General features: G+C 36.5%; 1 protein-coding gene across 4 annotated transcripts; it reads right to left on the bottom strand.

Moving 5' to 3' along the window:
• Positions 1–835: 835 nt before the first annotated feature.
• Positions 836–27688, bottom strand: LOC110795680 (DNA repair protein RAD16). Of its 4 annotated transcripts, none has more exons than XR_008932532.1 (16): positions 27515–27688; positions 18602–19785; positions 17196–17318; positions 16997–17070; positions 16254–16317; positions 16003–16149; positions 15828–15913; positions 14369–14438; positions 12122–12247; positions 5073–5303; positions 3388–3492; positions 3129–3281; positions 2866–2954; positions 2685–2765; positions 2445–2591; positions 836–1653 (listed from the first exon to the last, which is right to left on the bottom strand). XR_008932532.1 is itself a non-coding variant. In XM_022000696.2 (15 exons), the coding sequence occupies exons 1-15, from the start codon at positions 27558–27560 to the stop codon at positions 2564–2566; spliced, it is 2607 nt and encodes an 868-aa protein (XP_021856388.1). In that variant the 5' UTR covers positions 27561–27688; the 3' UTR covers positions 2329–2563. The 4 variants fall into 4 exon arrangements, 2 of the variants coding, with proteins under 2 accessions (XP_021856388.1, XP_021856387.1); XR_002535375.2 differs by having other exon boundaries at positions 838–1653; positions 2445–2596; positions 27515–27687; XM_022000696.2 differs by lacking the exon at positions 836–1653 and having other exon boundaries at positions 2329–2591.
• Positions 27689–27712: the final 24 nt, after the last annotated feature.

A 27712-nucleotide genomic window follows, 5' to 3' on the forward strand; every position in this document is an offset into this window, starting at 1 on the left:
CGTGGGAAATTTAAGAAGAGATAAAAAAACATTAATCAAATTGCATAAAACCCACTTCTAATCAACTAAGGACAAGATGGAATGAAGAGGGCTAACAAGCAGATTGTTTTTTCTGGTGCGAATGAGCCATAAGGGTGGGGATGAGAATCGATCCTAGGATCACCTGGAACCGGGATGAAAGCTCTAACCAACTGAGCTATCCATCACTCTCGCTAACAAGCAGATTGTTTTAGGACATTCACAGATTGGGCTGCTCAGAAGTCGCCAATAAATGCTTGTGGTAACAGAGAATAGGCTTGTAATAAACGAATCGGATATTTCATGAAATACCCTCGAGTTTTGAAGTAATTCACCAAATGCCCATCAAGTTCCAATAATTCACCAAATACCCCTGACAATTGACTTAATGCCCAAAATACCCTTACTGATAACGGTCCGTTAATCCGCCGTTAGCCTAGTTTCATAATTCACCAAATGCCCCTTTTTAAAATTTATTCACCAAATACCCCTATTATTAAATTTATTTCACTAAATGCCCCAAACTTAAAAATAGTTATTCTGATGTTCCAACGGCTAGTTTTTTCGTTTGAAAAGTAGCAGTTGCTTATTGTTTGCTTATGCCTTCTTGATCCACTAAAGTCGTGATAATATCTAAAGGCTAATTATGAACAAACGTAGTAAGAAGAGAAAATAATAATGTTGATTGCATGTGTGTTCCACTCAATACAAAGCTACGCAATTTATAGGTATCAAAATAACAAACTAAGCCTAACAATAAGGGAGAAAGATACTTATGAAAAGAATCCAAGCATCAAAGAAAATCAATGTTCGGATTAACGAGTGGGATATCTTGAAATGACAATTTGTACATAAAACCAAGGCATAATCCAAAGAGAAGCTAGTAGGAAAACTTATTCCTGATTTACAACTACGATGCCAATTATGAGCTTTGGATCTATTGGTGTCACAAGGAAATTTGACAAGCATCGACTCTCGTACACAAATTCAACTCAACTGCTTCAACCCAGGGACGGGAAACACTTGAGGAGAATCTCAGAACCTATTTCGAGCTTCTGTCCTAATATGGTCAGTGGAGGAACCAATCTCACTAATTTTTCTTTTCCAGCAGTTAATATTAACAATTTAACATTCCTGAATTTCGACAAGCATCAACTAGCGGGCCAACTTGTTCATCCAACTCTATACCAATAATAAGACTCTGCCCTCAGACTTCTTTCATATGTTGGTTGCCTCCCAATTTCCTCGCTAAGAGTTCTCTGAAGTCCTTAACTTTATTTTGCTAAAAGTACTTGCATGCTCTCTTGAGTCATAAGTTCTGCATGTCCATCCCAAACCATGACATAAATAGGATTAGCCTTTCTTCATTTCAAAATCAAAGTAAGATGCCTTGTATTGATATTACAGTATCAGCTTTTTCTTCATTTGCTTCAAGTCATATTGCATCATACTGTTTCTCCTGTTTTCAGTACTTTCTCCTTTGTCTAAGCTTCCCCTGTATTGTCCTTCATGCTGTTGCCCCCTGTTTTCTTGCTCAACTACTCTCTTGCACCATCCCAGATTGTTGCAAGGATCACACTTGTAGTACACCTTTGTGGATTGAGTGTTGTATCAGAGCTTCGGATGGCAAATTTCCTACCACAATAGCAAAATTGGTTAGGTGCTCTAATATATGTGGACTCATTGTGTGTGGATGATGATTTTGAAACAGAACTCATAACACAAATCTAATAAAATCAACAAAGCAAAGCAAAACAACATCTAAATTACAAGAAACATTCAGAAAATGGGTTTTTATAGCCAAGCAAGACCAACAGCTACTTTTCAAATGAAAAAACTAGCCATTAGAACATCAGAATAACTATTTTTAAGTTTGGGGTATTTGGTGAAATAAATTTAAAAAAGGGGCATTTGGTGAATTATGAAACTAGGCTAACGGGGACTAACGGACCATTATCAATAAGGGTATTTTGGGCATTAAGTCAATTGTCAGGGGTATTTGGTGAATTATTGGAACTTGAAGGGCATTTGGTGAATTACTTCAAAACTCGGGGGTATTTCATGAAATATCCGTAAACGAATTCGGAAACAGTTAAAATGGGAGAAGCGACATGAGAAAATGTGTTTGCATGTTCAGAGTTAAAGATTGTAGCAGTTTGGGAGTCGATTAAATCTTCAGTGACCTTTTTTTCAGCAGTTTTGAAAAATGTACTACGGAGTAAATAATCTTCTGGATATAATTGTACGGTTTGGCGTTTGAAAATAAACACGCAGGGGAGGTTTAGGGCACACCCTAATAAGTAAGAACTATGCAGGGGAAATAAAGAGAAGTCATTCATTTACCAAGTATTTAGCACTACGCATTAATTGTAGTTATGTACATCATTAAACACTACATCATAATGTAGAACGCAGGGTTTACTAACTTTAATTTACACAGCTTGGGAAACTTTGATGTTAAGATTCTTCCAGAACTAGTACTACTTTCACCCCATTTCCATTATTTCAGGTGTGAAAAAGAAATCTCAAGTCTGCTTCAGTTAATTTAGCCAGGGCAGCTGAAGATCCTCCAACTGTCCTGCACGACAGCATTCAGTAATTAGGCAAATACAAATCCCCTTACCGCCCATGTTAGAATAAAATATACACACATATACAAGACTCACCCTTCGAAAACTAGTTCTTTTTTCTCTTGGAGCTTCAAAATTCTTTCCTCTACAGTATTCTCTATAAGGAATCTCACAATTCTGAATGAACAACAGCAAAAACTGAATAATCTAGAGATAAAACATTTAAATTGTCAGGCATCTCATCAAGCCCATAAACAAGGACAAGAGGATGAAATACCTAATTGGCTTATATTGCCCAATTCTGTGTATCCTATCCATGGCTTGTCGCTCTGTTGCCGGATTCCACCAAGGATCCATTAAATATACCTATTATTTCAGAAGACACAAAGCGTTACTGTTGCAAAAGAGAAGATAATATCCGACTACTATTCTTGAACAAACAAGCTAAACTGATGCATACACACTACAGATCAACTACAGCATGAAAAAAGTACCTAACAAAGAAGAAACAACAATTAGACTTTAATATAACTTGCTTACGTGTGAAGCCACTGTAAGGTTGAGTGCAACACCTCCAGCCTTCAAACTAATGAGGAAAATTCTGCAGTCAGAGTCCTCGTGGAATCTTTTAATTGCATTATCTCTCGCAGTGATGGTCATAGATCCATCCAGTAGGACACAAGTTATACCAGACTGAAAAATCAATTAGCAATCTTGTTCAAAGAAGATGGCTACCAATAGCAAGGTTGAGACATCTGATCACATAAAATATACAAAAATGCAAGACTGGAACATTTACCTTCTTCAAAGAATACATGATCAAATCTAAAAATGATGTGAACTGGCTAAAGACAATCCCTTTGGCAGAACCATCTCTCTCAATCATAGATCTGATTTCCTCCCTCTACATTCAGTGACATCCAAAAGGGTAATCAGCAAAGAGTTAATTCCAGTAGCCCTATTTTAGTATATACGCAGTTGAGATGCATGATGAATACAAATAACAGAAGCAACAGTAAAAGACTCTTCAAAATTTTCCATTTGACAAAAAAATCTTTCCATCGCCAAATCATTTTTGGTAGAAATTTTTCTCCCCCATTTCAACACAGATATACAGGGAGCAACAGTCCATGCCACATTCAACAAGATTGAAAGACTAACAAGCAATCTTTTGACCACAATTGACATAGTTAAATACAACATCATATTGACCTACAAGTATTACTGTCAATGGAATGAGTGGAAAGTCACACGGAGTTAACTTTTAGACCAAGGGTCTTAACGAAGAAACTGGAAAAATAAACATAAAAGGAGCCAACAATTCTTATTGCATGTCTAAGGCATGAGCGTCAGCAAGCCCTCCAGCTTAAAGCTTGATCGAGCTTGAGTTGATTCAAGTCAAAGCTGAGCCCAAGCAGGATATGTTTGTTTCCATGTGGACTCCAAGCTTATGCCAGCTATCTTGTTTTATTTTTATTAGATTATTGTAGACTTTGACTTTAGAGTTTATATACTAGATTAAATGGTAATATAAAAATTTAGATTTTGGTAGAGTTTTAAGTTCCAACAGCCGACCATCAAAGTTTTCAAAAACTTTCTGCTTAAATACATTAACACTATTGTAGAAGTTCATAATGAATAGAGTCAATAAATCCACTCATTTGCTCAAGCTTTAAGCAACCCGTTTAGCATATGAGCCAACCCTGAGTTCACTGTTGCTCGAGCCGTCCATCTAGGAGACCAGGCCAAGCATGAACCAGATTGACTTACGCTCGACTCCACTTGGTTACACCCCGACAACCTCACTCGTCCCTGTGCTTCTACAATGATATGGTTCTTGACAATCCCTTTAATGGACAGACGGTTTTTAAGGATTCGGTTCAAAGTTTGATCTAAGGAGCAATGATCCTAAAGTCATATAAACAACTAGTTAAGACTTAAACAAGAACTACCCTTCAATACTTGCAAATCAAGGCTACACAATTTGTTTCTAATTTTAATATGATGATATAATTGCTGACATGTGACTAGTATATTTAGGAAAATAATCCAACATACTTGCCCTTATAAGCATATTAAAAAAATAAAAGGCCACATTAGTTAAAAAGAAGAGAAGAGATAGCCCACTAATAATAGTACTTCGTAATTAATAATAACTCACCTGTGAAACCCTACGTTAAAAGTAAGGAAAAACCAAGAGAGTTCCTAAACACTGATCGAAACCATTTGAAACCCTCAAAATAACACTGAAACAGGCAAGATCCTGAGCTAAAACAATGGGTTAATGAAATAAATTGGTATAAAGAGATATCTAGGCTTTTATTCAACTTATTTTACATCCAATATAATTACTAAACTCCTAAAACTACGGAATAACAAAAATATATATATAAAAAAAAAAGCACGTATTTCTAACAAAACTATACTTCATTGAAAACCATATCAACCTATCAAATGCTTTAGATTCACAGAAAAGGTCCATACCAATGCATCTATCTTTGTGCTTGTCTGAAAGTCATCAAGTTGGATCCTGTTCATGATGCTTGAGCGTTTAAACCCATTAACAGATGTTTTTGATCTCTGACCTCTGATGCTTAAGTTTGAAGTAAAATCAGCAGTAAGTGGTTTCGAACAAGACGGGCATGAAGATTGGCTCGCAGAAGATGAAAAATCGATGAGGCAGATTCTACAAAAATGATGTCCACATGATGTAACCTGGCATTATACAGAAATTTACGAGATCCAACGGTTTACAAAGACAGCATGAGGAGACGGAAAGAAAAAGAAAAAACTTAAAATGCATTTAAATGTATATCAGAGAGAGAGAGAGAGTAATGGTGGGGGGGGGGGGGGGGGGGGGGGGACAATAGAAAAGCATATTTACATAGCACAACTCAAATATGAATCCAGACTTGATCACCAAACAATATTATCAGGCCCAAAATCAAACTGAAATTGACCTATCAAACCAGAAATTTAATATATATAATATTGATTACTAATTTACTATTTAAGGAAGATCAACAGATCTCAAATGATCCGAACAGAACCGAATTACTCATTACCTGAATAAGACCTCAACCAAATCAACTCAAACTAAATTCAAGTCAACGATCCGTTTTCCACCTCTATTTGTGATGGAAACAATGCGGGTCATTAGAAAGCATATTTACACAGCACAAAATCAAATATGAATCCAGACTTGATCACCAAAAAATATTACCAGACCCAAAACCAAACTGAAACTGAGCTGACCGAAACCAATCAAACCTGAAAATATGCCTAATATCGATTACTATTTAAGGAAGTTCAATGGACCTCAAATGATCCGAACAGAACCGAATTACTCACTATCAGAATAAGACCTCAACCAAATCAACTCAAAGTAAATTCAAGCCAACAATCCATTTCCATCTCTCTTTATGATGGCAACATTGCCAACAATGTGCTTAACTTCATCCTAAATCAGTAATTGTCACCCAATCAACTACAACTACTTTGAATTTGAATAGAGCTTGCTTCACTTAGTATTAACACTTTTCACAAGTCAGTAAATGTTGCACTTCCATAATAAAGTACCTATATATACAGACTCCAGGACATCTTTATGCATTTGCATAGCTGATCTAGCTCTACAGTTGTGGTGGGTCGTGGTGGCTCCAGCATGTAATATTTTTCTATTATTAAACAAGTATGAACCCTCACAAGTTGTATTACAAATACTCCCGAATCTTATTCCAAAAAGAAGAAAACTCCTGACTTGTTTAAACACTATAGCACAATGTCTTATAGTACTATTGATATTAGTTTTAAGTTGATAGAGCTTTGAGATAAAAGTTGATATTAATCCCCATTTTGGATGGTTTGTGATCCTTGGTGGAAATTTCATGTTTCCTATGGAAATATTTAATTCGCTTGTTAATCTCTACTTGGTATGTCAATTTTCAAGGTGAGTTCTTGTATTAAAGGGTTTTGTGATAAATTGACCCAACTTATACTTCCTCCTGAGTCCTAGCTAACTTTCGTTATATGGAAATGTCACAGTATTTGACCCTTGCTATGTATGGAAATTTGTTCCACAGTACTTGACCCTTGCTATATATGGAAATATTTTTACTACCCACTCTTCTCTTAAAGTTATCAACCCCAAGTACCAAACCTCTTATCCTTGCTAATAAAACCCTTCCTATCTTCGACTCAACCCCAAACTGTCAGTAACCCCACCACTCACCGCACCATACTCGACGAAACTCACTGCCATCCTCTGCAAAAATCACCACATTCCTCACTGAAACCCCACCCCTAACCCACCAAAACCACCACCACCACCTTCACCCTCAACTCTATTTTCTCTCTCCTCAACCCCTCTCCTTTCCCCTAACCACTAGATCCATAACCCACTACCACTCCCACAGCAACCCTTACCACTATCACGGAAGCCACCTACAACCGTCAGAACCACCAACTCCAACACTCAGAAACCATCATGTACTGTTTTGGAGGGAGAGAGTAGAGAAGATAGAGGAAAAAAATATATTTCAGATTAGGAAGATTTCATTTTGAGCACAAGTTTTGTGGTGGTTAGAGTTTTTGATCTTCATCGTTCTCCTCTCTACCGTTGAAGCACACTTTATATTTTGGTGAAGTACGGATGGTGGGATGTTAATGGTGTAGGGATGAGGATGGCGAGATACTGCCCGTACTGGTAGTGGTTAGAACAGTGTGATGGGATGGGGACGGTGGTGGTAGGATGTGGCCAGCGGGGAAAGGACAGGCGAAGGCGGTCTGTCGGAGTGCGGGTGACAGTGGGTGTGCTGACTGGTGGTATAATTAAGCATGCGTTCCATTCACCTGATTTTCACTTATTTTTCCCACATCTGAACTTATTAGCTATGTTACTCCGACACTCCATTTGACGGTGGGTGTCGGTGTCGACACGACCCGACCCGCGACACGACACTCGACACGTGTCCGGGGAGGTGTCGACACCAGTGTCGGAAAAGAGTCCGATTTGAAGTGTCGAAATCGGGAGTAGAAAGATAAATTTGAAACCCTAGATCCAGAAATTGAAGGTGGGGAGAAGCGAGAGAAGAACAATTATGTTGGGGCTTTTGTTGTTGAAGAAAAAACGCCTAGATTGCACTCTTTGATTCTGATTTTCACCGATAATTGACTGTTTGAGAGTCTTCCATGGTTGTCTTCGTTTCCTTCCGGTCATTTTTCTGCCTTATGCTGAGTTATGCGTTGTTGGTGATGGTGAGTGACTGAGTGGTGGACTGGGCTTTCCAAACTTATTCTTTTTTTTTACCCTTTTTCAAAATACCCTAGGCCTACCAGTATACTTCGTAATAAATAAAAGAAAGGAAAAGATGGGAAGTGGGGAACAAACCCACGTGCTCACTGATAACTTTACAAAAAGTCAGCATTTTTTTTTTTCATTTGTTTCTTACTTTTTCAATTCTTTGTACTTTTAAACTCTTTTAGATAGGTTTTATCCTGCTTTAGAATTTTAACTTAAACTTAATTAATATGTTTATTTTCATTTTTTTTTATAATTATATTATTTAACACTATTTTTGTAGTTTTTATTAAAAGTGTCGATTTTTTTTTTCCGACACTTGCAAGCGAGCCGTGTCTAAAAAAAAGGTCAAGACACTCCTTTGACCGTGTCGGAGTGTCTGCAAATATTTGGATCGGAGTGTCAGATACTCCGACACCTTGTCGGACACGACACCGACACCCGTGTCTGAGTAACATAGCTTATTAGATTTAATCAATTTATCAAAACTTATTTAAGTTATTAATTGTACTTGGGTAAACTTATTAGATTGTCCCTAAACTTATCTTTTCTAAACTTATTTTTTCTGAAATAAGTGGAAATAAGGTGAACAAAATAGGGCCTCATTGTCTCAATTGCTTAATTATGTTAAGCCATTGTTTTACTACAAAGGTTATCTAGTCACCTACTACAGTTTCTCTCTCCTCTTCCTTGAATATTGTGCTAAGAGCTATAGGTCAACTGAAAAGAAAAGCAAGAAGGTTAAATATTTGATCGTTGCCTTTGTAAATAGCCCAAAAAAAATGCACACAAAAATGTCAATGTTGGCATTAGAACTCCTAAAATCCTCCGATGTGGCCGTCATACATCACTGGTTTGGGGAATTTAAGGTTAGAAATATACATGGATAAATAGTATCATTCATCATTATCATTACCCCATTGCCTCAAAGAGGCTCCCGCAAGAAGCGGGGTAAGGGGGGATCGGGTGTACGCAACCTTACCCCTGCAATTGTAGAGAGGTTGTTTCCAATTGATCCAAAAGCGATAACGGGGCGACAACGGGAAGACCATCTTCTACTTCATGGAAAGGAAGCGAAGAGGTTTTAAGAGCCATTTTGATTTAGTCCATTACATCCCACAGCCAAATAAAATAGTAAATATAATAAAATTAAAACTGTATGCAAATGCTAATCACCAAAATAATATTCTGCGAATTAGCAAAAGCGGTAATTGAAGCATTGTTTGCAACAATGGATAAATATTAGATGGAGTAGCATACAAAGATGTGAATTTGGAACCTTCCGAAAATAATTCTAGAATTCTAGAGCCAATTTTTCTGAATCAAATTATCAATTGAATTACACCTTGCACAGCTAGTTAAAAAAACAAAATGTTTCCTTAGTTGAGTTAAATAAATTGTCTTATGATGCCCAAGTCGAGTACTTTTTGACATGTTTTTCTGCTTTAAGTGAAGGAAGGTTCCTAGTCCACAACTAGGTAAGTGCTTTGGAATCCTATTTTGGCAAAAAGAATCTATTTCTGAAGGCTTATGCAAGAAAAAGGCTTGTTGTAAGGAGTTCTATTTTATCTGTTGACTTGGGAAATTTACTTTAAGGGTTTACTAAGAAAATAATTCAGATTTCTTGTCTTCTTTTCGCAGCAAGACGTCCTAGGAGTAGAAGCCAATGATTTCAATACTAGCTTTTTTCAGATTACTAGCACCATAAAAACAGGACTAGGGGAGTTGTCTCGTGTAGTTTTCATCTTCGTTAATTGTTTAATAGAGTGAGATTCTCACAAACATCTCCAAATAAACTTCCAGCTGTCTTAACTTGTCTATATCTCTCAAGAGACTTGCTAGCCATGCTTATCAATAAAATCTGTGAACATAGTGCCCTGAAGTAGGATATTATGAATTGTTTTCTACCCCTTAGACCAATGTTCTTAGAATCGCGCGTACGATTCTACGATCCGGATTTTTCAAAACGATCCGGATCGAAGCTTAAATCGTATTTATGGCAGGATCGTAGGTGGGATCGTTCAGGATCGTGTAGGATCGGTGGGATCATCATCATACAGCGCGATCCTACCACCGATCCTAACGATCCTGATTTTGGCCATTTAAATGAAGCCCAAATTTGAAGGGCGCTGTTTGAAGCCCAATTAAGACTCAAAGCAAAACCCGCTTGAAACTTTAATGCCCTAGTTCAGTAGTTCGTCTTCTCCACGCTGACACTTCTCCCCTTTCCTCGATTAAATTATGTCTCAATTTCAAATTGAAGCTCGAATCAGTACATCACTACATCCCCTCTTTCACTGAATGAATCAAAGCATCTCCAGCACACATCCAAAAAAGGTATTTTTTTCGCCATTTTTTCTTCAATTCTTATTCAGATATTCTCTTAATTTGAGTACTTATACTTTCAATTTATTTTGATTGTTTGATTTTCGAACTGTTAATTTGATTTATGTATTTAATTTGCATACTTTTAATTCATTTATTAACATGCTTCTTACACAAATTCTTTTTTGCCCAAATTTGTCAATTAAAGTTCCCAATTTCGGTTTTTTAATTGAATTAGGTAACTTGCTGCTTGACTGCTTGCTGCTTGCTAAGTGCTGGGTTAATTTTCGTGTGATGTAAATGTGTTAATTAAATTCATTTCTTTTAATTTAATTAGGTAAGTTGCTGCTTGATGAGTGCTGAGTGCTGAGTGCTGGGCTAATTTGCGTTTGATGTGAATGCGTTAATTTTGATTCATTTATTAACATGCTGCTTTCTTTTAAATTAGTTTCTCTTAATTAAATTAGCGTGAATTTGTGACCACTGTGCATTAATTTACTAAGTGTTGGGTTAACCTGCTTCTTGAATTTTGACTATTGTGAATTTGTGAGCTGTGTGTGAATGTGTTACGTGTGTGTCTAGAGTTCCCACAACCCCATAAGCCATCTGATTATCTCCACTTGCCATATTTGTTTCTTGTTCAGTTTATTTTTGGACGAGGATTGCTGGGTTTTTGGCCATTTAAGTAAGCTTGGTGCTTAAACTAGACACTGCTTGCAGATGCTAGTCTGTGGTTGCTGGACCTCGAGGGCAACCCATGGAGAGGTCAATATCAATTGATGGATGCTTGGTAACACAACCTGAATTTCAGTTCTCTAACTGCAGCATTGCATCATTGTTTACTCGTTTAGTTCTAGTACAGTAGTACAATAGTGTTTCAAATTTTTATATGATTTGTATTTCTTTCATCTTATTCTCGTAGATGTGAGGGGCAAGCGACTTGTAATCAGTGATGACAACAATGACGCAGCAGCTTGTGTTTCTTTTAATGAGGTTAATGATTTTGGAAACATAGAAACAAATTTTGGTGATGGTCATGGTGATGATTGTGAAGATGTTTGGGGAACATGAACATCGGGGGCACTTGGCGATTTTGCTGACGACGGAGACTTCGGTTATGATGAAAATTATAAATATTCTTTAGATTGAGTATTGGAGTTGCAACGTTTAGAAGTTAGAAACATTATTTTCCTTGTATTATTGGAACTTCAAGCTTTAAACTAACACTCATATAATCATGTTAACTATGTAGGACACTAATATCGGTCTTATGTAAGCAAAAGTGTGTTTTTTGGGTATTATTTTTACTAGAAAGACATGTATTAGTCACATATCATGATTTTGATCGCTCAATTTTTCAAATTTGTAGGATCTTACGATCCTACGATCCGATCCTACCCCCCTCACCGATTCAAGGTGGGATCCCGATCCTGACAACCATGCCTTAGACCCACAAACCTAATTTCACTCTTATCTATTCAAACAAAAAACATATCCAAACTCCTAACTTTAAACCCATATTCATACAAATCCTTGGTGAGAACTGAAATTTGTTTAATTCAAAACACTTCAAATACTCCAGCTACAGCACTGTTCTGGAAATTGTTTTACTGAATATTTTCCAGAACCTGAGATCCGCCAAATCACATCAAATTCACAGCAGACTGAAGACTGTCACAAGTTTAATTTTTAAAGTTATTTTTTCTGTACCACGCAGCACAATTGCTTTATGAGAAGTAAAAGGAGACTTAGTTGTGATACAGCAGACTGAACACTGTCACATGTTTTATCTTTTCGGTTGTTATTTTTTTCTGTACTACGCAACACAATTGCTTTCCAGTGAAAAGCAAAAAAAGACTTAGTTGTGATATAGTTGCTATCAACCTAATAGAGTCCAAAATTATCTTACCGTAGGATCCTCAGCTGGATCATGACAAATGCCACAAATTTGTTCGCCATTGTCATCTTCTGCAACATTTTCATTCCTTAAACAATTGGCGCGAGAATATATCACGAGATATGGATGGTCAACCGCCTGTATCAATTGGAGCATGAAACAACCAGATTTTATCAAATGATGATCACATAACTCTGTTACACTATAAAATGTAGTTGGCTCATTCACTGAGATGTTCTCAAAACGATGTACTTTAATTTCCTGATTTCAGCTATACTGGTAGCTAGCCGCAATTCTATCTGGTAGCATCATGAATTCCAGCCTATTCCTCTTTTATCAAATCAATGCTTCAAAACTATAACTGAAGTTGGTCATTTTGATGTTGACCATGTGACAAAAGAATTTGATGATGCATCCGTTTTGAAGGGAATTATAAGTGCCACTCATAGTATATTGTAATGCAGTAAGTAGGTAATAAAGAAAAGAAAGAAAAAAAACGAAGATGAGTTTAGGTGGTTGTAGAAGAGATCATGTAAGATAATACAAGGGAGTGAGGGATTACGGAATTACTTCCCTCATTTTGGAAATAATATATATCACCTAGGGGGATGGTCGGAAACAATATATTACTCCAACAATAATGGTAATAATTCCCCTATTACTCTGTCCTCACAAAATCACCTCCACTCTCTTTATTTATGTATTCTATTATCCTCATAATTTATTACCTCCGATCCAAGCATGCTCTTAAAGGAAAAATATCCTCTAAAAGGCAGCAACAGAAAGCCCAACTTGGTTGGTAAATGTGTGAAACCTAGAACCAACAGGGCATGCAAACACCAGCCTACTCATGACATGAGTCAATGTCCATCTTTTATGGAGCCAAAGATTCATTTATTCTTTTGGCTTTGGGATATAATGGACTAAATCAAAATGGCTCTCAAAACCTCTTCGCTTCCTTTCCATGAAGTAGAAGATGGTTGTGCCGTTATCGCTTATGGGTCAATTGGAAATGGCCTCTCTGCAATTGCAGGGGTAAGATTGCGTATGTCCAACCCCTCCCTTACCCCGCTTGTTGCAGGAGCCCCTCTTTGAAGGCAATGGGAACGATAATGACCGATAATGATGTACATTCACAACCTACTAATGATCAGATGAGGAAAGAATGAACTGACTACTAACTAGTTCTTGATCAACAAATTCCACTGACACCACATGTGCTCTTGCTTTGAGTTCACATAGGTAGGACACTAGCTAAGGCCTTTATGGAACTCTACTTTTGAGTTCCGATAACTTAATCAAAGGCTCCCAGCCTTCTACTTTTTGTTTAATGGGTTAGACTACTTACTTACATAGGGCTTGCTGATATAATTAAAGGACTCCTGTATAAAGATTAAAGAGGCCTTGCTTACAATAGCTTATAATGAATGAAAGTCTCCGATTTCCCTCCTCCCTCTCTACTTGGGTCTTTAAGGAACCTTCCTTTGTTGCAAAACTCTCATCATTTATTGATTTACAATAGACTATAAGTTGTGTTTGATTAGTGAATGATTCTAGATCCAATAGAATTTTTAATCAATCTGGCATCAAGTTCATATCCGTTTAGTTGTTCTTCAAACAAATTCTCAGAGACCATAACTGATTAAGTTGCTTAGAAATCTGAAATTCATGGAAAACCTTCACAATTGTATAAATGTATAATTGATCGATAAATTTCATAATCCTCCCACCCCTACACAGTCCTGCCCCACCAATCCACCATCCCCAGGTAAATGAAGTGAATAATACCTTAATGAAGGAAGGGGTTTTTCTACTATATACCCTAGTGTTTCTTTGATTTCTATGTAGTACCCATACTTTTGAAATCTCCCACAATGTACCCCTGTACTTTTAAAGTTTAATCAACCTTATCTTTGTTGTTAACCCAACGTTAACAAATTCCGCTACTTTTTAAACAAACCAAGTTTTTTCAAAATATAATCAACCTTCTCTTTGTTGTTAATCGACTTTTACAACTACAAGGGTAAAGTGTGGAAACTTTAAAGGGCTTGGGTACATCGTAGAAATCAATGAAACACATGGGTATAATGTAGAAAAACACATGAAAGAAAATACTATCAAATTATTGAACACTAATTTAATCTCGATGAAAGCATTGCACATCAAAAAGGTAAAACTGAATAACAGATGTAAATAGCTATGGAACTCAGTAGAAAATAAAAAATAAAAAGCATGCATAAAGAAGACAGGATACTTCACCTGCCGCAGACGTGTAAGTAGGTCAAATATATGAGCATAATTATTCATCAGGGTGCCTGCCTTAACATATCTGCACGCAAAGGAGAACAGAAAACTTACTAAAACATACAAATTTTGAACTCGTACATAGGCAGTAGCAAAATGAAAACTTGAAGATGTACATAGTACAAGACACAGTTACAAGATACAGTTCCAGTATCCATGAAAATAAATTAATCAAACCGGACAATCTAGATAGGTAGAACATGCACTATGATGTAACTTCTTCAACCATTGGAGCCCAATAGGTTACTGGTTATCATATCTGGACAGGAAAAAAAATCAAAACGACTCAGGGCTCGTTCGGTATCACTGTAGGTTTCCAGTTTTGGGTTTTTTGATTTTGAAAGTCATATAATTTAGATTGAATCATGAACCAGAAATTAGTCATACTAATAACAATCATGTGGATTTTGAAAACTGACAACAAAAAACTGGACACAACTTTTTGTGGTTTTCATATTTTGGTTTTTAGTTTTATAAAAAACAAAAAACGATACCGAACGGGGCCTGAACTGTCCATGCTTACTGGACACTGAAAAATAGCAAATGAATGCTGTGTTCAAATCAAAGGAAATTGTGAAACCACTCTTGTTATATCTGCTAAGATATACAACTTATCAAGAGCTAAAAATGATCAAAGAACCAACCAGTCACCAACACTTACCTCAAAAATAACTGAAGAATTTGGAGTTTTGATCAAGTACAACGCTCTTAAGAATACCACATAGATGAACTTTCTCCTAGTACAAACATCACCAAAGATCTAAAACAGGATAATGACAGACAAATCGGAACATAAAAACCTTCACTCAGTATAAAACCATCACTCAGTTTAGGCTTCACTCACCTAAATCTCATATTAGAAGGGTTTTCAAACTAATTGGCAGTTTCACTTAGGGTAACTTGAGTTGAGATACACAACTTCATCACGGGTCTTTCACAGAAAAGAAAAAAGAAGAGGAAGAAATATTAGATGTGAAAGTAACACAAGGAATTTATACTTCGCTAATGATCAAAATATAAATGTATTATTTATGACAATAACAAAGCATATTAGAACATGTTCATCACCTAGTTAACATAAACCAAAAAAACTTTCCTACTCTCCTTCCGACTTTCAAATTATCGAGGCACGTGAAAAAAATTGAGTTTCAGGGAAAAGAGATTATTCTGCAATTAGTAATATAGATAATTTGAATAGAAAATAAAAGTGACTGTTAGAATATGAACCTGATTAGTGAAAGAAGATCATGATAAAATTGATAATAGACTCCAGATAATTCAAGGTTGACTAGCACAAAGGAATGATCAATAGCCCAGATATCATAAAATACGAGGAGAAGAACCATCAGTTAAGCAGTTCTAAAGTGACTCATTTACCTCGTATAGAACAACCGGAAAAAACATTTACACTCACGTATTAAATTGAGCTTGACTTTCATTGTACAGTGACTGATAATAGTCTTCTTCTCTGATATCCAAAGAATCTCGCCTCAATGACACCTTTTTTCAGAAAACCAAGAAATCACCAAAACCGTACAAAAATAACAGAAAATCATACCAATTGTAAGTTTTACAATGGAAGAACTCACAATTTTTGAAGGAAGAGCAAGGTCCGTAGCCCTGCCACTTTTGGTACGTCTCAGCAAAATGCTCTTGAGAATTTTGTTCTTCAGCAAAAACATGGCTCTTTGTCCATCCCCAGAATTGCCATTCGATTGTATTGGCGTCGCCACATTCTTGCATATCAAAAGAAGAAACATAAGTATGTCATAATGGAGGTCGCAAAAATTTTAGAGAAGGAGAAAATGAAAACTTTTAAAGTAATCAAATTGGAAAATACTTTGTTCCACCAGCAAAAATGCCTCACAGATTTGTGAACGCAACTTTTACATTCGCCTGAAAAGCTGAAAAGGGAAATAGAATATTAGCTTGTATTATATATATATATATATATATATATATATATATATATATATATATATATATATATATATATATAGGGATGGTGGAAACACCACTCTATGTGAGTACAATACTTATATAAGAATGAGTCTAGACCATTGGATTAGGAGGGTTCTAACCTCGTGATTAGCCGCGCTCATTAATGGCAAAATTGTAAATAAACAGATTTTTCTTCTACAAGTTAGAAGTTAGAGCATGATGTATGTTTGTTTAGAACATGAAGTAATGTTAATTTAGAACATGAAGTATGTTTGTTTAGAACATGATGTTTTACGTTGAATTCACAAATCTTTTTAGAACATGATGTATGTTTGTTTAGAACATGATGTATTACGTTGAATTCAAAAAATTTACAACATGAAGTTCAACCTAAATAAGTTGAATTAAAAAAAATTGAGGAAGAATTTCATTAAACTTGTTAAGAATTACATTGAATTCAAAGAACTTTGTTGAATTATATTTAAAAAAAATTGTTGAATTTGAGGTTGAAGTTTCAATAGAGCTGATTCGAAGAGAGAGAATAGGTATTCTTGCTAGAGAAAATGGATCTTCTTGTGGAAAGAGAAACGAATTTGAAGTCATATCTATTGAATTCATCCTTAAGTCGAATTTCGCTCTTACCCGTAATCAAGTGTTCTGCAATCACAATCCTTGCACATATAATAGGAAAAAGGAACAATTCGCAAAAAGCGGATCTGCACGTCAATGCAGGCACAAGTTAATACAAAGATCATAAAATAATCTTAACAAAATCAGAAAATAAGCTTTTCTATGGTAAATAGTCTAAAGGTGTCATCTGAGAGAAAGTAAAGTAGACAACCAGTGAATAGAGTTCTCCAACACGATTCTGAAGGGGGGTACCGCTCAAAGCCCATTTGTATGAAGACTGCAATGCAAGAACTGCCCTAGCAGTATTGCTACGTCTATCTTTGATGGAGTGGGCCTGATTATGAGGCAACAAGTGAAAAAACAAAAAATTATATATATATATAAAATGTCAAATCCACTTTCACACATCCAACATAAAATGTTCTCTGTTGCATCAACCCCCCCCCCCAAGTTTTCTCTCCGTAACCCCTGAAAGATTTTAGAGGGAATAAAAACGAGCATAATGTGCTTTAATATAATATATTAAGTCCTTATCATACTTTTACTTTCAGCGGCTAGCCATTGAAAACTAGTATGCTTCAGTTTCCAGCACACTTATAGTGCTTATACTCCCAAGTCCTAAGTCAGCCAAAAAAGCCGTATCCCACATCCTTGGGCATAAAACAACTACGCTACTCCTTAGACACCAAGCAACATCATTCCAAAACAGCAACTAATCAAGATAATGTGTCTTCGATTGAGCCCAGACCTGTACCAGTTTCACTCTAGTTCAGCACTAATACTGCCACTATAACTTGAACTGTACCCTGAATTAGCTCTTGCCTCAAGAAAAGTGGTTACCAGTTCCAGTACAGGCACACTCTTGCGTCTAAACATACAAAAAAAGTAGATTTTTTATAAAATACTAAATGCAGGATATCTCTTTACTTCCAGCAAATGGACGTGAAAAATGAAAGACGCACATATGCTAAAACCACGAAAACAAGAAAAATATGAAGTTTCAGTATAATTTACAGCATAATCCTAGCTAAGAAGATGCTATGTTAGCAAATTCCATTAACCATTACAGAATACTCAATACCTGCTGGGGTTTTCACATGTAGTTTAGCCATTTAGATGCTCTGTTAACAAATTCCATAAACCACTACAGAATATACATCATAGAGAATTTTTTACATGTAGGTTAGCTCATTAGGATGTTTGGAGAACTAAGTTTTTACATGCTCTGTTAGTGAAGATATACATCTATAAAAATACTAACTTGTTACTTGCTAGAAGACAAATACATATTAACTAAAACATTCACAAAAATGTGAGGCATTGTGAACACAAGCTGGGAATTGTGAAGAAGAAAAGCAAGGCTGATTTTCACAAATTACATGCAAAGATGATGACTCTAGAAGACGTCGGATGCGATAAAATCAAATCATACACACACAAAGCAGATCGAATCAGTGAAAACCAGATGAACTAAAGATAACCTAAAGTATCCCTAATAATCAGATGAACTGGTTGATGTTAGCTGCACGAGTGCACAACTACAAGACGTCATACTAGATATACTTTCTTGGATCCCTTCATCACTTAGAAGTATGAAACTATGAAAGTTACACTGACCTCATCCAATACAATGCGTTCCCATTTTACAGAGTGCAGAGTGGACTTATGAACATTCGCGTCAACATCGCCAAGATCTTCTTGTTCAGATTGACTACCTGATTCTTCTAAGGGATCGTGCAAGTTACCAATGTTCTTTTGAGCTGCCTCCAGCTTATTATCATTTATTTTACTGATATCATCTTCAGCACATTTTTTGGATACTTTCAAGTGAGATTTCTTTGCCTTCCTGTTTTGCTTAGACTGCTTCTCTGTTCTAATTGCATTAGGCCCACAATAATATCTAAGATGAACAGCCATCCTTCGTTCATAAAAACACTTACCACACCATTCACACTTCTGCTTGGGTGGCAACACTTTGCGATAATCGGCCTCTATTGTGTTATAAGTGGTGATTATAAAATCGTTCCCAAAAAATTGTAGAGCATTCTTTGCTCTCTTGGCCCCTTGATAACACAGAACTTTTGTTCTTCCCTCTCGGGTAAATCGCTCAATCTCCCTTTTCCACTGATGTAGAGCGGATGCAGGGCAAATGACAAGGGTACAACTTAATTCAGGCAACACGGAGGATGACCCGGGTGACAACAAGGATGCTTCAGTTCCTTTAATTGCTCGGCGAAGTTCCCTTTTAGCAAGCACAAGTGCAATTGCCTGAACAGTTTTTCCCATTCCCATCTCATCTGCAAGGATTCCCCCTCTAGAAACTGATTCTTCTTGTTTCAACGCCCATGTCAGCCACTCCTTCTGAAACCGCAACAACTGGCCAACTAAATCTGAGGGTTCCTCGTGCATTTCATCAGTTCCATTGTTCTCCTGATCCAAATCAATATCTTTTGCAATATGATTATCAATCCATCTGCTATGTTCTTCTTCCCATATTTCCCACATCAATGTTGGCCTAATCTCCCCGTTCTTCTTTCGTTTCTTCTGTTGTATCATCTTATCGGGATCAACAAACTCAAAGCCACTAACACCATTAAAACTTTGAGCCCTTGGCTCAATAGTGTTAACTACCTCATCATTGAGCTCTTTATTTGTCATTGTGTCTTTCCTATAATGCTTTTTCCATTTTTTAATGACCTTTTTTATTCTGATAACACGTCCGTCATCCAACTCACTGTCATCTGATTCACTTTCTGGAGGCTCATTTAAATCTATCATATCGCAGCCAGCAACATGATCAACTGAAAAGAACAGATAATTATATCAATAATACATACATTGTTGCTTTAAATTATACTCCCTTCGTCCCTTTATGTTGCCCATTGCATATTTCTGGGTCAAACTTTAAAAAGTTTGACCACGAATTAATTAACTTACAAAATTATAGTCATGTCTTGTCTTGCTAGATTCCGTTCAATGTAGATTTTTTGAATATCAACGATTTAGAATTTTTTATGTGTAGAATTGGAGATGTTTATGTTTTAAGTCGCATCTTAGAGACCGTGAAAAGTCAAATGTAGCAAACAAAAAGGGAGGGAGGGAATAACCATAACTTAAACAAGCAATACAGGAAAATAAAATAAAATTCATCAATATAAATAGATGGAATAAATTTGTCCTTAGTTGTTGATTGTCCAAGTAATATGATTTGACAAGGAAATTATCCTTTTTCTAGCATGCCATTGTAGCAAAAGCATCTATAACGTCAAAGGCAACATCTCTTAGTGTTGGTGTAAATAGGTTTTTTTGTAAATTGTATAGAGTAGTTATTTATTATGTAATTTGTTTGATTTTTTTCTTTTTCTGTAGATTAACTTTGTTCTTCGGTGTCTTGCTTAGGATCCAAATTTTGGGTGAGATGAAGATCTTTTCATTTGTAGCTTATTATGCCATCGCTTATTTGATAGTGTATATTCCAGAAGATACTCCGAGCTGGGTTTGGGGTGTGGTCGGTGCTTGAGCTTGGGTTTCATTAAGCTCTCTTTTCTTATAATTGTATATCCCGAAGCATCTGCACTCCACCCAAAAGGATGCTTAGTTTTCTTACCTAATCAAAAATAATAATTATAACAAAAGCATCTACTCACATCCGTGTAAATCTTACAAAATAAAGTCTCATTCTCCCCATTACAGATGATAATGAGCCGGTAAGCTACCTAAGCTCGGCTCAAGCTTTTCAATCTCAACTGTAGAGGCTCATCAACAAACTTGGAATGTTTTGAAATATATACAAATTTACATTTATGTAATTTTATTTCAAAGCAGAGATATGTAATACCGACCTATTAGCATAAATATAATAATACCCCTTTATCATCTATCAATCATATTAGCTTTTTTCACTCCCCGTCATCACATTTCTCTTAATTAAAATTGTTCACATTTACATGAGATTTAAGTTTGCTCCATCATGGGAGTGAATGAATTTTCTATGGAGGTTAAGAGGGATTTAAGTTTGCTCCAACATGAATTGTTCAAATTTGGGTGAGATTAATTTACGTGAATCAATTAAAACTGAGAGTGGACTATGGAGTAATTTAACCTCAGTTACGGTTGCAATATATATAGACCATGTGGTGATAATTTATCTTGTACTTTTGAAAAATTACGATTACACTACCGTTGTTCCTTAAAGTTGCTTACACTTACTATTTGGTCGTCTCCAATGCAATATTTAACCATTAATATATCCAATTTCGTGAAATAAATATAAAAAGTTGATATTTTAAAAATACATACCGAGACCAATCTAACAAAATCTTACATGACAACGTATTAATGTATGTAATAGTGAGAATTTACGTTCAAAATTTTCATACTTGGACACATATTCCAAGACGTAAAGAACTTTAAGGAACAAAGGTGGTAAAATATATCATGAAATTACTACCAAGCTTATGTTTGCTAAAATTTACTTGTTTATGTTGAACTCAACTTATTTTCATAAGTTCATGAAATAAAGCCTCATAACAAACAAAAGAATAAGTAATTTGAAATAGATAAAAAATAAATAAAAAAAAGGGAGTTCTCTCCGGCAAAGGCGATTAAGCACAGGTTAAGTCACAGTGACTTGCTAACCTACACCTTTTTTCCACCATGCCTGGAAAGAAGAAGAACCGGAAGCTCGAAGAGGGGGGCTTCCTTGGTGAAGCATCTTCTCTCCCTCCTGTTCGACCCACTCGACCCATGAACCAAAAACCAACGAAGAAATCAAGTACTCGGCTCGAAACCCATTGAACCAGTAACCACAAAGAAATTGACAGTTGCTCCTCCACATCAAAGTAGCGTTATCGAAGCTCTTAGATGTCATTAATCAGTACCGCCTTGCGATTATGCAACCTCAACCTCACAACCCTCCTTAAAATGTTTGAACCTCCTTCAATGGTTAGGCTTCTCTCGGATGCTCTTCATGCAGATGTTGGAGGGGAAAATGCGAAAGAAAGAGTTCAAACAACCATGAAGGGGATCAATGAAATCCTTATGCTCACTCCGGTGACTGGTGTTGTTCCCACACATGTGGATGACCCACTTTCGGAAACAAAGTAACCACACTATGGAGCAGCAGTACACCACCACTCTTGGAAATCAGGTCCATAGGAGGCTTAATTTGGACGCAAATGCGAGAAATTTGTGGCTAATTTGTTCAAACAAGGTCAACTAACAGCAAAAAGTAATCCCTGAGTTTCATAGCTCCAACTGTTGTGAAAGGTAGTAATATTGCTTATCTAGACAAACTAGAAGTAGATAGGATGTCTGATGTTCGGGGCCACCTCTATTGTGATGTATGTAGTGGGTGAAATGCCATCCATTGGTGTTGTTGTGAGGTAATGGAGCTAAGTAGCTAAACCTAAAGTTTTCTACATGATGAAGGCTTTTTATGATGAAGGCGTCTTATTTGCAGGGCCACATTCTTTTAATGGCAGTCCCATGATTGTCAAGCCTAAACTGACTCTCTTAGTAGGATAGGCAGCATAGTTGGTGTAGCTCTGTATGCAAATGAGTGCACCTCAAAGACACCTTATAGTCTCCTTTGCTAGGATTCTTGTGGAGGTGGATGTTACCAAGGAACTTCCACTCTGTGCTTACTCAAGATCAATGATACTGCTACAAAGGGGGTGTTGTATGACCAGTTAGAAATGTAAGGTGGTGGAGCATGATTGTGGTAAAGGGAAACAGGTCAACATTTTTCCAGCTTCCAACAAGCAATGCATCTGCATAAGCCTGCTAAGAAATGGGTTGTAAAAGAAGATGTCAAAGATGTCACCACTGAGGTTAATTCAGTAATGACTCCTCAAGCAATGCGTGCAATTGATGAGTCTGTGGCAGAAGAAGGGTGAAGAGTTGTTACTAGGAGGAAAATGATTCCTAGAACCCCACTTGGCACTCGTATGCCTGCTACTAGGACCATTCTAGAAGGCCTTGCCGATGTGAATTCTAATTAGAATGCTAAAGTCTTTACTGGGGAGCAATCGAGTGGTGGAGAAGCATAGCCCTACACTGTACCATAAATATCTGAATTGGAGTTCTTAATGATCTCAGTAAGGTAGGAGAAGTAAAAAGGTTTATGAGTACCAATAAAGTTAGTGTTATGACACTAATTGAAACTAGGGTCAAAAGTAGAAAAAGCAAGAAAATAATGGGGAAATTTAGCTCTATTCAGTCATGGGAGGATGATTATGATTTCTTTCCTAGAGGGAGGAAATTTGTCCATTGCCGATGGAGCCAAAAATTCATTTGTTCTTTTGGGTGTGGGATGTAATGGACTGCATCAAAATGGCTCTTAATACCTCTTCGCTTCCTTTCCATGAAATAGAAGATGGTCGTCCGTTGTCGTCTCGTAATCGCTTTTGGGTCAATTGGAAACAACCTCTCTGCAATTGTAGGGGTAAGGTTGCGTATGTCCGACCCCCCCCCCCCCTTGCCCCGCTTCTTGCAGGAGCCTCTTTGAGCCAATGGGGTAATGATAATGATAATGAGGGAGGATCTGGCTTGCCTAGCATCATAATAATGTTACTGTCCAAATCATATCTAAAACTGAACAACTCATTCATTTACTGGTCCAGATCAAGAATGGTAAGGCAACTTTTGTGGACACAAGGAAACCATTATGGCATGATATTCACACTCTTGCAGTTGTTATGAATATGCCTTGGTGTGTTATTGGAGACTTCAGTGCTTCTTTTCTTTATGCTAGAGACAGGATCAGTGGTAATCCCGTGGCAATCGTGGGAGAAGGCAGACTTTGCTCATCTAGTTGACACAAGTGACTTGGTGGAAATGAAGACCTATGGTAATTTCTTTTCATGGAGTAAAAAAGGATCGGAGATACTAGAGTGTCTTCAAGGATTGACAAATGTCTGAGCAACTGACACACTGTTTCCCACATCTCTAGTGGAATAGTGGAATATTTAAACCCTGGCATCTCAGATCATTCACCCTTGATCATCCATGGTGACATTAAAGTAAGCTAAGGAGGGAGACCCTTCAAATTTTAATCATCCATGGTGACATCAAAATTTTCTCTATATGAAATATAAATTTTAGATATAGCTTTTAAATAAATAAAAAATCTTTTATATGAAATTATTGAAACTTATTTTCCTTCTAAGCTGTTGAGAAGGTGTAACACTAAAAAAGCTATGTGTCTTTTATCACTGTACATATCTAAGTTTTAAGTAAACTAGTAACATAAGATAAAACAATTTTCATAATATTAGTTGTCGTATCAAATATGGGTACATAAATATAAGCATATATATTTGCATACTAGATATTATTTTTTATTATGGGGTTCTTCCTTTCCAAAAATTAAATTCATTATCTCATTAAATAATAAAAGAAAAAGTTAAAGAGATCATATCGAGAAGGAAAACAAATAAGGAAAGTATATGGCATGGGAAACGAACGCGGACTGAGTTGATGATAATTGTTCTGACAAAACGTATCAGCTTTGCTAGACTTGTTTATTGCCTTATCTTTACCATGTTTAAATTCAATATCATAGTTCTTTGAGTTTATGAGCCGGGCCAAGGCCCGGGTAGGCCCCCTTTGGGTCCGCCCCTGCTCAAGGGTAGACAAACATTCATTCCAGGTAATTTTTGAAGCTTTCACAAAATTCTCATCTGCTTTTGGACTTGCTGCTAACATGGAGAAGGATGTTTACATGGAGAAAGTATACATTAGGGGCAATCTTCAAATGATTAAGGCCTCGCCTAAATTGAGGTTAGTAGTTTACCAGGGGATCAATTTAGGGGTAATTTTTCTTTTGAGCTGGGTTTGGCATCTCAAGGTGATAATTACTAGAGTACTTTTTGCTTCTAAAGCCTTGTTTGATGTCAAGTTATTTATCCCCGTTCATGCTTAGTACTTCAATTGAGCTTTACATTTTTAAAAAAAATCTTCTGGTATTTCTTCTCATCAAATTGAACATGCAAGTAAAATTAGCACTATTTTCAATTTAAAAAGAAATTGGTGAGATAAATCCATCTTAAAATAGAAAATTGTAGTTCAAATTGATATTAATAACAAGCAAAAATTAAGAGTAGAAATCTGAAATCATAACAATCAAACATCCGACTAATTGGATTATTGAAGTTCATGGCCAGGGATTCATGGAAGAGAGAGAAGAGATAAAAAAAATTCTTTTATTTGAAATAACAGCAATAATTTGATGAGATAAAATTGGTTCGAATCCAAAAAATGAAGTTGAGTAGAGGAGAGAGAAAGAGATTTTTTCCAGGAGAGAGGGGTGAGTAACAAAGATGAAGGATGCGAAAGGAGGGAAGTTCCAGAGGAGAGTGAAAGAGGCTCGAGACTGTAGAACCAAAGAGGAGAGAGAAAAGTATGCAGGAAACAGGAAGAAGAGTAGTAGATTTTCATGGGGTAAAAGTTACCCAGGGGGTGAGTGGGAGATTATTACTCTTGTTTTGAGGGGAATAAATCACCCCATGAAATCATCCCCTTCAATCCAAACCTTTCAAAATCCCGTAATTTTTCCTCCGTTACTTTTTCCCCTCTTAATACCTGCAATCCAGGCGAACCTAAGGGTTCCTTCCCTTCAAACACCTTGGTGTACCCCTCACTAGCAGGAAACTAAGTAGTATATTGATTGTAGGCCACTTATTGACAAAATTGTTGCATAAGGAGTTGTTATGCTAACTTTCTACGCTGGTAGACTTCAGTTGGTCAATTGTGCTCTATGGAATGCAACGTGCAAGATCTTTGTAATGCCCAAGAAGGTTTTGACTTTTGAAGGAGATTCACCCAACTTGTAGAGTCTTTCTCTGGGGTGGTGGGGATGCAGGTTCTAGGAAAGCTCCAGTTGGGAGCAACTTTGCCTCCCCAAGAGCTGTGGTGGCTGGAATTTGAGAGATCTCACTGTGTGGAACAAAGCTAGCTTTGTGATCCCTTAAGAAAATTTGGAGTGGAAGGATATAATTGTTGAAGTTGTTACTCTGTTAGTACTATAAAGTTTGTTCACAATGGGAAATTCAGTATTTAGAAGATGTACAAACATCTAAACAGGATGGTACTAAGGTTGATCGAAAGACTCTTATTTGTAACAATAGGGCTAGAACAAAGAGCGTTTTTATGCTTTGGCTAACAATCCAAAATAGACTACCAACTAAAGATAGGTTGTTGCAATGGAACATCAATATGGATAACATTTGTATTAGCTTGTGCCAGTAGGTTATGAAACCTTACAACTCCTCTTCTATATGTCTAGCTAAATGTGCAGGCCAAGTTGAGGATAATCAGGTGATGAGATAAGATAGATTGCCAAGAGGTGCAGAAGCAAAAAAACATGGAGATAGAGTTATCAATGTTGCCTTCAATGCGACAGTTTACAACATTTAACTAGATAGTTGCAAACTTGTTACACATATGATTCTTTTTCATGTAGCATGTAGATGTACAGCTGAAATGAGTGTTGTTTTGACTTAGTTGAGGCTTGTGGGGCTTCCTCAACCCTTCCTAGAAGATCTAGGGGTGGGGTGGGGGTGGGGGGGGGGGGAGTTTTTACCACTTTGAGCCTAGGTGTTTAGTTGTTTGGTTGTAATCGTCTCCTTTTGGTAATAATACTTTCTTTATTTGCCAAAAAATGAAAAAGTAATTTGTACACATCTACTAAGTTGTTTGTTTCAATGGAATAATTACAAGGGCTAAAGACACAATGGTTGTAATCGTCTCCTTTTGGTAATAATACTTTCTTTATTTGCCAAAAAAAGAATAAGTAATTTGTACACATCTACTAAGTTGTCCGTTTCAATGGAATAGTTACAAGGGCTAAAGACACAATGCCTTTCCATCTAACTTCACTTTCAAATTTTAAAATCTCTACCCTTCCCCAATGATCAATTTCTGAAATAATTTTATAAACCAACCACTAAGCAGGAACTAAATTCAACCAAACGCACGATTTACCAGAAATAATCGTTTAAATGATAAGCTTATAAACAAGTAAATAAACCAATGAAGAATATTCTGGTAATTCCACCAAGGCATAAATTTATTGCTTAACTTATTTTTCCCTAAATTTACTTTCAGGTGTTCAACAAAATAACCCCTAATACAAAACAAAAGAATACGCAATTCGCATAAATATACTGGGTTATCAAGGATTAAGATTTGTTTTGTATCTCCGAACTCCACTAATTATCAAAATACCTGCACACAAACTAAAGTAAGCAACATATACATCAATTACATTAACTCGTCGCTCGTCGCGAAGAAATCATGTTTTTTATCGTTATTCAATGGCGCAATAACAAACAAATTGATTTCTGATTATGTAAATCTTTCCACTTTCAATCCAACTTCAACATTCAAAATTCTACTCAATCCAATTGTTTCAATTTTCTGAAGTACATAGAAACAACCAAAGAAATCGAAATTTTTCAAAAAGAAAACAAAAAACCACAAAAACCAGAAACTCCCGATCATTCCAGTGAGAAAGGAGGAGAATTGTACCGTCAATTGTAGGCTCCGGCAGTAAACGATTAGAGCGGAGTTGCATCTTCGTAAGCAGGGGAAAAGAAATAGATTAGGGTTTGAGTACTCGGAATTGGTGACACAGTTGTGGGAAGTGGGAACTGTATAGGGCAGTCGTACTGGTGGAGTGGTGGGAAAGAGTGACGGCGGGAAACGGTTTTATTTTGTTATTTATTA

The sequence above is a fragment of the Spinacia oleracea genome, chromosome 4 (genome assembly GCF_020520425.1).
Source record: "Spinacia oleracea cultivar Varoflay chromosome 4, BTI_SOV_V1, whole genome shotgun sequence".
In the NCBI taxonomy this organism is placed as follows: Eukaryota; Viridiplantae; Streptophyta; class Magnoliopsida; order Caryophyllales; family Amaranthaceae; genus Spinacia; species Spinacia oleracea.